Genomic DNA, 15,382 nt, shown 5'->3' with positions numbered 1-15,382 from the left:
AATGTTGCACTTGCACCAATCCTGATTGCTTCAATAAACGTTTGGACTATAGGTTATGGTTCCATGGTGCGCTGGCAACATTTGTTCCCATCTCTAAGACAAAGCACACACAGGCTTACTCAGTAAGTGGCCGTTGCCACTACTGCCATGTGGTAGCCATTATTTTGCCAAAGCATGTGTGATGCAAAACAGCCCAATGCACTAAAATGCTACATGCACCTTTTTGGGCCACTTGGCAGCCCACTCCAATGAAATAGCTGCCTGCAGGCAACATGCATGTGCTAACAAGGTAAAATGCCTGCGCCGAAGACAGTGTAAAGATTAAACAAGATGTGCAAAGTGAACAGCAACCAACCAGAAATACCCCAGCAGAGCAGACGACTCTGCGCCCCAGCAGAGCAGACGACGCTGCACCCCAGCAGAGCAGACGACGCCGTAACCCAGCAGAGCAGACGACGCCGTAACCCAGCAGAGCAGACGACGCCGCAACCCAGCAGAGCAGACGACGCCGCAACCCAGCAGAGCAGACCTGAAACAAATAAGGGTTTTGTCTAGTACACACATCAATTTGTAGTTCATTGCATTGTTGGTTTTAGTCTACCCATCTCTGGTTACAGTTGACCTGTCCGATGGACCCTTGTAGTTGTATTGGTCCGTGATAAATTCAGATACATTCTTGAAGGCCGAGACCCTGCACAGAGTAACTGCAAAGCACCCTGTGGCTGCCAGGCTCCGGTGGAACAAGTCTGACCTCTGTATACACCAGACAGTGAATAGACTTTTTCCACCAAAGTTCAACAGCCAAGATGAACATTTTTGGACTAAGTATATCTAAAGGCAATTTTCTTGGGATAGACTGGAGAGGGATTAGACCATCAGCTTTTTCTTGCTGCCTGGGTCCTGGTTAGGAAGATTCATGGTCTCAAACTGTCCTGATCACCAATGTCCGCAGTAATGAAAAAATCTGGAGTTGCCACCAGAACAGGAATAGAGGGGAAATCTTCCAATGGGGACACAGATTCTGATGACAACAGATATATCTCACCTTGGAAAGTTATCCTTTTATTTCTTGTTGAGTCTACAGGACAGGAAGTGAACAGAAGTCTTCCTAATGAGGCACAAAAATGGACAGCGGTTTTTACCCCCCCATCTCTATCCAAAATGGGGGCAAAACAAGTTTTGCCTTTAGATATACTTTAAGAAAAAAAGAAAGATTGCACATAAAAGAAACTCTATAAAGTTCTAAAAACTTTCATGAAACAGATTATGGAATAAAAGACGTGTGTGGAAATTATTCCATGGAAATAGGGGAACATATGGTAAAATATGACAGAACTGCATTGAGTGGTCTCATGTGACTTGCCACAGTCTTCAGGCTTTAGAAGCGACAGAGGTAGATGGTGGGGCCTGGAATCGTGGAAGGTACAGTCCAAATTTGCTTTCGATTCCAGCAAAAGTGGCTACGGCAAGTTTATATCCTCCGACGTGGTCTGGGTTCGGGGCTGGCAATGTGATTCGGGATTTGGGAACCGGATCTGAACCAGGTCGCTTCCTGTAATTCAAATAGAAGTAAAGTTGTTATATCGCGAGAAGACGTGAACGGCAGCGACACAAACTTTTCTCGGAAGTTTTCTATCCTGCATTGGTGTCGGGAGCTTTCCTTGTGTAGTTACGAGAGCTCCGATCAGGCAAAGCTATGACACTTCCTGTGATAAAGTTTGGACACCCTCTGCCATTCCTACTGGTTAGTAAGGCAGCCCATCATAACTGCTGGTAGGGAGCGGACAAACTCTGACAGTTGTTGAGTGGGGGTGTCTGCACTTTATACCTCTCCGCACTTTTTTTTTTAACAGTCACGTGTACATGTTTACAGCAATTCATGTAAATGTAAAACTATCTATTTTGTTAGCTTTAGATTGAGTGGTGAGAGGTCAATTTTTTTTTTATTCCGGTGTCCCTGCTGCCGAGTTTCTCCCTCTATTTGTCCTGGTAACCATTATCCCTGGGACACAAAGTGAAGGGAGATCCTACATTTTGGGATTTCCCTCTAATTTGGGGAGAAGATTTCAAACCCTTATTAAGTTATGTTTGCACTGTCTGCATACAGCCTGGATACAGAGACGGTGCAGACAAGTTGCTGGGGAGATTTTCCTTCACTTCCCTTCTTGGGAACACAACAATAGGAGGAAGTCTCCCTAAATTGAGGTATACCCAAAATGTAGGATCACTTTCTGTTCCAGGGATAATAGTTGCCAGGACCATAGGGGGGGAACTCCACAGCAGGTACAACGTAAGGGGTTAATGTGCTTGATTTTACTACTGACCCCTCATCACTCTCAGGGAGGGGCAGAGTATCACCGTGATATGTATTTCCTCTCTGTAATGGATTCCTATAGCAGTGATCACCATCAAATGGCGGACATAACTAAACTCATCTTGGATAATGTAAACCAATAAAGCTTTAAGAAAGATGCTGGTTTATACTTGTGTGATGGACACTCATGACAATACAAAACATATATACACATATATACACTGAGTGGCCAGATTATTATGACCACCTGACGTTTGTAGGCAAATTAGTTATAATTTCGCGCTGAAGTTGCTAGAGGGCCAGACCATTATAAATAGGGAAGCAGGTTGTTTACCACGACAGTAGAAGTTATTTGTTTCTGAAGATACGGGGAAACAACGCGATTTAACAGCCTTTGAACGTGGGATGATTGTTGGCGCTCGGAGCCATGGAGCGAGTATCAGCAAAACAGCAGAATTCGTTAAATGTTCAAGAGCAGCTGTTGTTAAAGTGTTTAAAGACCGGACTGTCAGCCAAAAATCTGGGTCTGAACGTGCGAATTGTGGCCGTCAGCGACTAGTCAATGTTAGGGCAGAACGGAGAGTGGCAAGACTGGTACAAGACAACAGAAGGGCAACAGTGCATCATATTACTGCAGATCTTAATCAGGGATCCTCTCAAATGATCTCTGAACGCACTGTTCGCCGTACACTGCATCGTATGGGATATGGAAGACGAAGGCCTGTTCGAACACCTTTGCTGTCTGCAGTTAACAAGATAAAACGTCTCCAATTCGCACAGGAACACAAGGATTGGACAGTCGAGCATTGGAAAAAAGTCATGTGGTCCGATGAATCACGTTTCCAGTTGCATCATGCAGATGGCAGAGTGAGAATTTGGCGGGAACAGCATGAAAGCATGCACCCCACATGCATGAGTACAACCCGTCAAGCTGGCGGGGGCAGTGTTATGGTTTGGGACATGGTTTCCTGGCACGATTTGGGCCCTTTAATTCGTGTGGAACAATGTCTGAATAGTATATATATTACACACACACACACACACACACACACATACACACACACACTCTATCATACTGAAGACTTTACATTTCATCTATTATCTCATCTTTGTATACAGAAAAAATTCTTTAAGCTACAAATGTTAGTGGCTGCCATGATATGTTGTGTAACCGGCGAGGTAGAACGTAATTTAATAAATAAAAACAAAAATAAAAGTATGACACTTACACTCCACCAAAATCTACGTAGAGCCATCGCTGCAATAACTCGTATGTCACCAGCGTCACACCAAACTGCGGCGAGGACCTGAACACACGAGCTGCGGACAGGAAACTTGTTAGAATTCATCACAGAAAAGGAAAACGCACCCAAAGAATGTTACCGACCTCCCAATATACACAGACAGAACAAGAGACTTACCTCCAGCTCCCTTCCATAGTGCACGATGACCTTCCTCCTGCAGGATTTTTCTGAAACAGTCTATGACCCCCGTGTAGGTGGTCTGACCAGCCCGAGCAGCGACCTGCAGTCGAGTTTTGATGACATCAGCAGGAGTCACCAGAGATGCAGCCGGCATACCTGCAAAGAAATACATCATCCATAATGAGTCTGTTCATGATAAACTGACAACTACCATAGCGGGAGGAAGAATATGGAGTGATGCATGAAGCGCATGGCACTGTAAAGTGAACACAAGGTTTAAGAACCTGGCGAATATGGAGGAGAGCAAAACAAGAGGAGAGAGCCACAAGTCCTAAATGTGTTCAAGGGATGGGCAGAAGGGTCATATAAACCTGAATGGTGTGAACACCCCCCCTAGACAAGACCATGCAAAGAAGATTTCAGCTTCATGGCTTTAAATTGCATATAAACCTAAAATAAAACCCTCTTCATATAGTTTCTATGTTCCTCTAATATTTCAGCATTGTTCAATTATTGCTTTTAGTAATGCTAATACCTAATGAACACTGCCAGTGTCCTCTGATCACTTCCTCTCTCTTCCGGGTACCCCTAATCATGACTGCAGAGTTGTGATAACATTGTCAGCTTGCCTGCACTGCCATTGTCAGCCTGTGACATCACAAACTGCCCCGCCACTTGTATAGCCACGAGGGGAATGCAGCAAAGGATAATGGGTCTGTTTCCAATCACTGGCCAGATGCTGCATCCAGGACCAGGCTCCCACCCTTTGCTGAGCTAAGAGTCAGGACTTTTTGCAGTCATGTGACCGCTTACAGCTGAACTCTGCGATTAGCAAATATTGTCTAAATACAAGAGCTTTGTGTGTTTCTTCCTGATCTGTGCAGTAATCCAGTGTGACACTTGGAGCTTCCTGTAATAAAGATCGCTCACTGCTGCTCTCTCTCCTTGTGTAGGGTGACTGGTCTCGTCTCCGCCCCCTCCTGTAATAAAGACCGGTCACTGCTGCTCTCTCTCCATGTGCTGGGTGACTGGTCTTGTCTCCGCCCCCTCCTGTAATATAGTCCGGTCACTGCTGCTCTCTCTCCTTGTGCAGGGTGACTGGTATTGCATCAGCCCCCTCCTGTAATAAAGACCGCTCACTGCTGCTCTCTCTGCTTGTGCAGGGTGACTGATCTGGTCTCCACCCACTCCTGTAGTTTTCTGCAGGCAGCCTGTACTGGGTGGGGCCTACTGGGTCCCTCCCACAGCTCTGCTCTCTGCACAGTGATGATGTCCTGATGTCACTACTTTTATATGGTAAAATGTGGGCACACAAAGTGAACTTTTATTCTCTGTAGCTATTGGGGGATATATCTGAATGAAAGTTTTTGTACCTGAAGTTGAGCTTTAAAAAACCCTTCAAAAACACTTTTATAATGTCTTTCTTGCATACACTGCTGTACAAAATGCTAATTGCATGATTGGCTGCTCCAGCATTATTTATTTCCTTCACAGATACTTTAGACATATAAGAATAATGGAGTAAATCATTATTCACTTGAGTGCTTGTTCTCTGAAACTACATTAGAGTTACGTGATTACAGCAAACTGTGCTTCTGCTCGAAGGCTAATAAGGGCGACAGAGGTCTTCAAAACCCGATTGACCTCATGTTTCCCTGGCAGGAAATTATCTCATGGTGAAACGTGTGCCATCATCCCCTGAGGTTTTCTGTAAAACCCCTAAATTACAGACTATGAGGAATATGGAGAGGACTTCCATATCCGCCCCATTACAAAAACCAAAAGGAAAAAACTTGATATGGGATGTTGGAAGGGCTCCAGACCACCCCTCTCCATGTAATGAATGTCACGTTAAATGGGAATAAGAACATTAAAGTTGTTCCCCAGGAAAGAGTTAAAGTCTTCCCACTCACAGAGGAAGCCTGCTAAGTCACTCGCAGCTCAATAAAGACCAACTCCAGCCAAAATGTAATCTAGTTCTGGAGAGCGTGCCACATTTTTACTGCTATCTGTATCCTTATTGGGATGGCTTGACATCAATAGAGATGGGAAAAAATTGTGCCAGGGTTTTATTGTTGCATGGGTCTGAACCTTTTCCTATCATAGGACAGGGAGGAGGAGTGGTTTAAAAGAGGTGTGAAGAGGCCATTTATGTAAAAATGGAGAAGCCAAGCTTGAATAGAGGTGGTGGTGGGGGGTGAGACATCTATTGTCTCTCTGGGCAGGTTATTAACACCTCCTAGACTCCAATTATGCAAATGAAATCAACACATGGTTGTGACTAACAGATTATGTGGATTGGAGCAACATTCACCATATTTATTCCCAGATAAATTTTGTACAAGTCATTCTGAATTGAGAAAGCTGGTCGGATGACCTGTGAAACGTCTTCAAGAAAAATACTCAAGTCCAGTTGCCTTGACTTATTTTTTACAGATTTTCCTATCATACTAAATTATTCTGAGTTGTTATGGTCTTCTTGAGGTTGAGATGAGATTTCCCATCGCTCAATGGAAAAAATTAAACTTGACTGTGATATCTAGAGCAGTGGTTCTCAACCTGTGTAACCTCAGGACCCACATTTGTCCTCTGTCATAAAGTCACAACCCAAGTTGCACTACAATGGAACACACGGTAGTGTGGGCTGCTGTGCTGCGAGGGAGCTTCATCCATATGTGCATTGCTTGTACAGCTCCCATGCATGCCCTGTAGAGGTGCCGGGAGCCAGAATGTGATGTCACTCCAGCCCAGGCACCACTATAGGACACATGAGGAAGATATAAGCAATGCATGTATGTATGGATCTCCCTCGCGGCCATACCCCCAGCCCAGCTCACCTCAAGTTGACACTCAGCACTGGGTAGCATATTTCTAATGGCTGCTTGGTGTAAGAATGGAAGGTGCTCCGCTAGGGGAAGGCTGAAGAGCCTCTAAACTAGAAAAGTGGAAGGCATGCGGCGACCCACTACACATGGGGTCGCGACCCACTTTTGGGTCACGACCCACCAGTTGAGAACCAAGGATCTAGGGAAATGAAGGTAGGCATCATTTCAGACACATTAACCTAATTGTCTACAACATCACGGTGCAGTAACCATCAGCAATCAATTCTTTACAGGCATTGTAAACCCCCCAGCACATCATGCTGTTTGCACTGCAACTAATCCAAGGACATTGGACCAACATCTACACAACAGAATCACTAGACATGGCTCTCCACTTACAAAGCTATAATGTGAAAAAAGAAAATACTGAAATCAAATATTCCAAAAACCTCTATCCCTACTGAACATCAAACCTACAAGTATATTCCGTTCCCGATCCAACCAGCAACCACTCTTTTCCTTTAACCTAATATTCTCAATACACTCAGAACATCCACACACTCTCTCTCCCTTTAGGCCTAGTCTGATGGGGTTACCAATTATCTAGTCGCTGTGCAGTTTTGCTGTGGGTGGAAACCTAAAGAACCAAGAGGTTACCCACACGAACATTGACAAAACAGAAGATCAAAAATGAATGGTGTCCACAGTGGAATTTGAATCCAGGACCGCAGCACTGCAAGACAAAAGTCCTAAGATAGCACTCACCATCCTATTCCAAACTATAAACATTAATGGTGATCGACTCCTCCTCCCCTCACCTAGCAGCTATTGTAGCCTCCTGATGTTGAATGAGAAGACCTGGCATGCAACTGGCATTTCAATCCATCCCAAAGGTGTTCAGTAGGGTTGAGGTCAGGGCTCTGTGCAGGACACTCCAGTTTCGTCACACCAAATGCCTCCAACCATGTCTTTATGGAGCTGGCTTTGTGCACTGGGTCACAGTCATGCTGGAACAGGAAGGGACCTTCCCCAAACTGTTACTACAAGGTTGAAAGCACACAATTGTTTAAAACCTTGGTTCTCAACTGGTGGGTCGTAACCCAAAGGTGGTTCGCGACCCCATGTTCAGTGGGTCACGGCATACCTTCCACTTTTCTAGGTGAGAGGCTTCTCAGCCTTCCCCTAGCGTAGCACCGTCCATTCTTACATCGAGCAGCCATTCAAAATATGCTGCCCTTTGTCGAGTGTCGACTTGAGGTGGGGTGGGCTGGGGGTATGGCCACGAGGGAGATTCATCCATACATGCATTGCTTATAGCTCCCTCCCATGTCCTGTAGAGGTGCCTGGACTGGAGTGACATCACATTCTGGCTCCAGGCACCTCTACGGGGCATGCATGGGAGCTGTACAAGCAATGCACATATGGATGGAACTCCATCACAGCACAGCAGCCCACACTACCGTGCGTTCCTTTGCAGTGCAACTTGGGTCACGACTTAATGACCAAGTACAAATGTGGGCCCTGAGGTTACACAGGTTGAGAACCACTGGTTTAAAATGTATTTGTATGATGTAACATTAACAGTACCCTTCAGTGGAAACACCTGAACTCAATCATTTGGGTGACAGGCCACCTACGTTTGGCCATAGTGTGTATTAAAACTGTAGCAGCGCTAGAAAAGTCATCATGTATGATATCCAGAGATTCTTTGGGAAAGGCATAACACCACATACAATAAAAACTACTCTGGGACAAGTCCTGCCCCTTCTGTGCCACTAAGCCAAATCCCTATAGCTGCCAATATCCTCATACAGGATACAGAAAATACAGTCTGCTCCCGCTATCACCCACTGCAACCTCACCCACATAACAGAGCAGGTGCACTGCACAGAAAAAGATGACAGGAAGCTGTAATCCCGCTCAGAAACCTTAGGATCCCCCCTGGGATTACAGATAAAATGAATTAGGGGAAATAAACTGGATTTTCTGACGTCAGCAGAGTTGCAACGGTTCCTGGTCAGCGCTCGCAGTTCACCGATCTGCCTGAAGTCGCCCTTTAAATGTTGGAAGGGAGAATGGAGTTTGAGAAAATTGCTAACATGTCTGATGATTGAATTCAGATTTCTGGAGGTGAAAGCTCCTCTGCTTGTGCTTTTTTCACGCCTCTGTGGCTACTGGCACAGAACACACATGGAGCTGAAAAGCAAAAAAGAGACTTCAACCTCACCACCGCCGCTGCTGCTGCTGCCGCCACTTAGCCACAGGCGCGCGCAAGGAGAACCAGCTGCCACCACCTCAAATAACCCCAGGAAAACTCTGCGTCCCTTTCTCTGTGCAAAATCAGCAAACCAAACCCAGCTAGGGTTTCCAGGCAGCTTTCATCTGGAGCAATGCGTTCATCGTGTAGCGGCTCCCACTCTTTCTCATGTCTGGACGATGATTTCAATTTACTATGGCACAAGACCAATGTATGGAGGTCACACTCTGCCTATTAGATAGAAACAGAGACCATGTGTACGAGGGTTTGTGAATTATAGCGCACACGCTGTCGATCACCAAATGGTTATTCGGTTTTTCTTTACTGAGGAAATAAAGATTTTATTTACATCTAAACTGGAATATAATCCCAAATCAAGTCTACAGGAAACAAGCTGCCCTGAAAAAAAAAAACACTGCTTATACCCTTAAATGCCCAACTGAACTTTTGGGTTTAAGGTGGAACTCCAGAAATGATCTTTTACGCATTCTTACACTGATCCTGCTTGTAAGTATCCATATCTGATCCTTGGAGGGCTGCTGGGGATGCCATAAAAAAATAATCACATTATTAGTCAGCAATAAATACAGACTGCTTTGGTCTATTCCGGCTGTGTGCACAGGAAGTCACTCTTTGGACGCTGTCGCCATTCAAGGATAGGGAACTGGCATTACTAGCTGTGGCTGAGTTCTAAAAAAATGAACTGTAAGGCTTGTGAGAAAGATACAAAAAAGATAGAGGCTGATTAGCTGCTATGGGCAACGGTTATATATTGATATAGAACTTGTCCTTGACCCATTTTATTAACAACACCCCCCCCCCAACTTGTATTTGTATGCACCTGAAAGGTTTTAGCCGATTTAAATTAGAAGTTTAATTGGATTTTAACACTCAATGCACCTGTGGAATTAATAAATTATTGCAACGTGTAGGGTCCCTCTGCCTCAGCTCTATCTTGCTATGTAAGCAGTGCTGCCACACCACATGATGCAATGGAGGGGAGGGCAGAAACACCATTTATCAGGATACTGGGGTCCTGCACTGCATTCTAAGATTCCCCCAATGCAATAATAAAAAAAAAAGAGTAAAATTGACTGGGATTGTTTCCATTTTTCTTTTTATTGTCAAATTAAAACCAGAATACTGAAACCATTGGAACTATTGCATTGGAATGTCTGTTTAGGCCTTAAAGAACCAATAGGCTCTGTATAGGATTATGGTTGTATCCAGGTGAATTTGCATGTCTTCCAGATATCCCTGATCAATCAATCTCTGTTGAAGAATGGATCACCTGGGTAAAATTGTATTAACTGCCTGGCAATACTGTTGCAACAAGATTAGAATGGCAATTGGGATGCTCCCACACGGAATATATATACGCAAACCTGGTTTAGTACGAATGTTTATTCCTTGATCCCTCACGTCTATGTCCCTTGGCCCTGCTAACAGGCTGCAGGAAGCAATACGTGTGGGTGATGTAGCTATAAGGGGGAGAGGTCGCATGGTGCAGGAAGACTGGCAAAGTGCTGCAATTACTCCATGGACGCTGTGGAATGGACCGCTTGACCTGACTAAAATGTAATCATGCTTTCTCAGGTTGCCTTTAGTGATGGTTACATGACTAAAGGAGCTTTGACCATATGATCTGGTAAATGGTGGAATTACAACATAAATTGGCTGATCCTGTCCTTTGAAAGAGATCATGTGACCAAACACCAAGGCTTTTTTTTTTTGCATGTGGCCAGCAGCGGCATTTTCTCAAAGCTTTGTTAAATCTGATCATAGATCTGATATGAGGAGTAAAGTGTGTATATTTTTTTTTTAATACAGTCCCAATTCCAAAAAAGTTGGGATGCTGTGTAAAATATTAATAAAAACAAAATGCAATGATCTGCAAATCTCATAAACCCAGATTGTATTCTCAATAGAAAACAGAAAACATAACAAATATTTAAACTGAGGAAATTGACCATTTAAAAAAAAAAAAGGGTCATTTTGAAACTGATGGCAGCAACACGTCTCAAAAAAGTTGGGAAAAGGACATCTTTACCGCGGTGTAGCATACCCTCTTTTTTTAAGCAAACTTTATTGAGTTTTTCGGTTACTCCCAGGAGGGGAATATCCTTTTTTTTACCATATAGAGTACAGTTAAGACAGTTTGAGGTTACTACACAGCAACCACAGAGTGCAAATCAAAAATTCTAACATTCCCTTTCTGGTTGCCACTTCTACATTAGTTATCCAATCTGTTACTTCATACATGTTCTTAAGGATGGTGTAGGCAAATCAGTAAATACATCACCACTTTGTCCTATTAAGGCACCTCCAGGACCCCCAGGCTATTTGTCAGTCGGTTGCATTATTTGAGCTAACTCCGATCTATCGAAGGTTACAGCCACACAGTATTTCCAGCGCTTGAAAAATCTAGTAGTTAGAGTGTCGACGTGCATTTCAGTTTCCAATTTTTCCCGAAGGAATAAGATTCTCAGTTCCGAGATGACCGTTGAAATTGACGGTGTGGAAGATGCATTCCAAGATCTCATGATACATTGTCGGGCAGCAAGTAGGCATAAATGCAGCCAATCCCTTCCTCTATAGGTCGTGCAATGAGGTTCCTCTGCGGAGTATTCCGGAGCACTGAATCCACTCTTCTTTTAACAACACTCTGTAAACGTCTGGAAACGGAGACCAGTTGCTGGAGCTTTGGGAGAGGAATGTTGTACCATTCTTGCCTGATATAGGACTCTAACTGCTCAACAGTCCCGGGTCTTCTCGGATTTTTAGTTTCAAGATGCGCCAAATATTTCCACTTGCTGAAAGGTCGGGACTGCAGGCAGGCCAGTTAAGCACTCGGACTCTTCTACTACGATGCCATGCTGTCATAGATGCAGTATGCGGTTTAGCATTGTCCTGCTGAAATATGCAAGACCTTCCCTGAAAAAGACGTCGTCTGGATGGAAGCACATGATGCTCTAAAACCTGGATATATCTTTTTCAGCATTGTTGGTGCCTTTCCAGATGTGCAAGCTGCCCATTCCATACGCACGAATACACCCGCATACCATCAGAGATGCAGGCTTTTGAAGTGAGCGCCGATAACAAGCTGGAAAGTCCCTCTCCTCTTTAGTCTGGAGCATGGTTGCCAAAAACCATGTCAAATTTCGATTCGTCTGACCACAGAAGTTTTCCACGTTGCGACAGAACATTATAAGTGAGCTTTGGCCCAGATGAGACAGCTGTGTTTCTGGACCATGTTCAAATATGGCTTCTTCTTTGCATGATGGAGCTTTAACTTGTATTTCTGGATGACACTGCGAGCTGTGCCCACAGACGGTGATTTTTGGGAGCCCATGCAGTGATGTCCATCACAGAATCATAAATGTAAAACAGGTTAATCTGCGCTTCTGGAGAGAGGTAGTAATTTGTAAACGGAATAAAATTAAATAAAGCTAAATTCCTTGTTTTAAATACACATAATAGGTTTGGATCGTTTTCACTTTTTTGCACATATTTTCACCCTTAGCGCTTCGTTTTCATCGATCATCACAGAATCATGCCTGTTTTTAATGCAGTGCCGCCTGAGGGCTCGCAGTATTATGTTTTGGCCTTGCACACAAAGATTTCTCCAGATTCTCTGAATCTTTTGATGATTTTATGTACTGTAGGTGATGATATATGTAAAGTCTTTGCAATTTTACGTTGAGGAACATTAACGCAGCTTTTCAGATTGGAGAACCTCTGCCCATCTTCTGAGACACTTGGACTCTCTAAGATGCTTTTTTTTATACCCAATCGTGTTACTGACCTGTTACCAATTAATCTTAATTAGTTGCAAAATGTTCTTCCCGCTCTTTCTTCTTAATACCACTTACTTTGCCAGCATTTCATTGCACTGTCACAACTTTTAATAAAACGTGTTGTTGCCGTCATCAGTTTTTAAAATTACCTTATTTTTTTTAATGATCTCAGTTTAAACATTTGATATGTTTTCTATTTTCTATCGTGAATACAATCTGGGTTTATGAGATTTGCAGATCATTGCGTTCTGTTTTTATGTAGATTTTACACAGCGTCCCAACTTTTTTGGAATTAGGGTTGTAGATATCTTTCAGTATGCATGTAATACGTCGATGTGTTGGGAGGCCCAGTCTATATCAGATTCGTGGTCACAGTTCACAGAATCGTTTCTTGTAAGTGTATTTTGGGCTGCAATGAAACATTCTCTGTCAAGACTGGCAGCTTAATTCTATGTATGTAATACTTTCTTGAAACCACAATTTACAATTTTTACTTTACATCTCCCTATGGCATGCTATATTTACACTTTCTTCTCAGCGCGGCTGTTTATTGCGTTGAAATAGGTCAGTTCATGCCGCCAGACCATGCTGGTTTGGCTGCAGCCCTCGTGGGCTCCATAGAGAAGGGAGAGATTTGAACATTTACTCTTGAGGCAGCTCGGTTTGGACTTTCTATAACATCAGTCATAAAACTGTAATAGATGGAGATAGAAGGTAGGTAGGAGATGCTGGAGGTAGAAGGATCAGAAGAGTTTTAGGTGACAAAAGAGTCAAAGGCAAAAAAAAACTGCTGGCAGATACAGCGGAAATAACAATACCTTCTCACTTCCTGAACCCCACCCCCTGCCCTCATATGTTCGAAATAATCCTGCATATGCAATCCAAGTTTCTTCCAGCCAGTCATGTGACACGCGGGGTACTTCCTCCTCTTGTGCAGGATCAGCAGTCCCTCATTAGAACAGCATTCATGGAGTGATTGCATCATTAGCATTACCTGTGAGCCCAGCCAGGATGAAGATGTGTCCCGAGGGGGCCTGTCTATGGCATCCTGGGAGCACAGGAAGTAGGCTGAATGACACAGAGTAGGCCGAGTTCATGCAACCTAACAGAAGTTGGGCAGCAATGTATGTATTCAGAGTATAGCACCAGTGAGGGGGCAGGTTTTGCAGTTAAAGTATAATTATCAGAATTTATGGGTATTGCACCATTTATTTTAAATGTATTACTAAACCTGTAGTTGGGTTTTTAAGCTGAACTCCATACTTGCTTTCATTCTTGCAGTTGTACCGGCTCCTCTCCTGGACTGAAAACTGCTTACTCTGATTTCCCTGCACACTGAGCTTCATTAGAAGATGCAGCAGGACAGGCCTAACTCACCTCATTTTTTGGCTGGAGGATGCCCACCATCTTCTAGCACTTTCCTCCCCAGCATGACTGTCCATGGCCCACCCCTTTTGTTCACTGGATTTCAGTTATTTTAATCACTGAGGCTCAGCATCATAAGTGGGTGTTATTGAGCGCTGTCTGCATGCAAATACAGTGTGCCTAGGAACACCCACTTCTCCAGACTGACACCAAGATATGAAGACATTTTGATATTTGTACAACTCCAAGAGCTGAAGACTATTAATAGCAGTACTCATGCAGGGTGCTGTGATGTTTTCAGGAAGATATGTAACGCAGTGTGAGGACATGCCCTGATGGTGTGTGCCTATAACCCCTTGGGAGCACAAGAAGCAGGTACACCACCACTGAGGGTCATTCAACCTGATAGAGGTTGGGCAGCAAGATTTAGGAGCCGTATGTCTTTGGAGGACAGAACCAGTGAAAGGGCAATGTTGCAGCAAAAGTAGACATTTTTTTTAATGAGCGAACGGGAAGTGATGTAATAAAGGAAAGTGACCACATTTGAGGTGTGCTTAGGCTGTGGTGAAAATTTATGATTATGATGATGATGGACCGATTGGGTGGGTGTTGCTCAACTGCTTGTATTAGCTGTGCAACATTTATTTCTGACACGACTAGTTCTGGCTGGTACTTGCAATGCCTGGCAATGGTATGGCTGGCATTGCTAAGCTGCCACTGGTATGGCTGGCATTGCTTTGGATGACTCTGATAACAGCTGGCACTACAGGGTGGAACAGTTCAGGCTGTCACAGGTGGCAAGTAGCTGGCTAGAAGCTGTCCTCTTGCTGGCAAAACGCTCGCTGTGTGCAGATAGGTAGTGGCATCTGCACCTGCTCTGACCACTCTCTCTCTGACTCCAGTGGTTTCTGGGATTGCAAAACCTCATATGCTTCTCCTAGAACACCCATGTAACGCTTCTTTAATACCCGAAAAATGTTATAGGAGCATTGACCGAGCATTTAAAAGGGCATTTCAATATACTTCAATGGAGGCATTAGTCCAGCGCCAATGCCTCCAGAACGGGACATGCACACAGCAACACAATGCCAACGCCCATGTGTGAACTGCACTAGGCGGCTGACGCTCCTCTAATGCTTAACTTTAACACGTGTGAAAGAGGCCTTAAACAAGCGTTCGCATACCTATGCATAATCACAAGGTGTATGTCAAATTTCACATAGTGCAGACATATCTAGCATACGGGGAAGGTTCAAACCATACAAATGTAAGCTGGTCATTGTAAGTACCCCTGGTAGATTAAGAGTTTGCCTCAACCCTTATAACTGTCGCCTTTGCTGGACATCTTTGTCTTCATGTAGAGGTGGAGAAAGCTATAAAGGGACAAGAATTAAACCACC

The 15,382-nt window shown here is 44.0% G+C and overlaps 1 protein-coding gene across 1 annotated transcript in view; it reads right to left on the bottom strand.

Annotated features, from left to right (window-relative positions):
• Window positions 1–1,183: 1,183 nt before the first annotated feature.
• The window catches only part of SLC25A13 (solute carrier family 25 member 13), a 31,049-nt gene continuing 16,850 nt past the window's right edge, over window positions 1,184–15,382 (bottom strand). The window contains exons 4-6 of the mRNA XM_018560758.1: window positions 3,736–3,894; window positions 3,544–3,634; window positions 1,184–1,552 (exon numbers count right to left, since the gene is read on the bottom strand). Of these exons, the coding sequence (XP_018416260.1) occupies window positions 1,372–1,552; window positions 3,544–3,634; window positions 3,736–3,894 (431 nt within the window). The 3' untranslated portion in view covers window positions 1,184–1,371. The remainder of the gene's footprint in view (window positions 1,553–3,543; window positions 3,635–3,735; window positions 3,895–15,382) is intronic.

The sequence above is a fragment of the Nanorana parkeri genome, unplaced genomic scaffold (assembly GCF_000935625.1).
Source record: "Nanorana parkeri isolate BGI_ZX_2015 unplaced genomic scaffold, ASM93562v1 scaffold477, whole genome shotgun sequence".
NCBI lineage: Eukaryota > Metazoa > Chordata > Amphibia > Anura > Dicroglossidae > Nanorana > Nanorana parkeri.
This window is presented reverse-complemented; position numbering and strand designations above follow the sequence as displayed.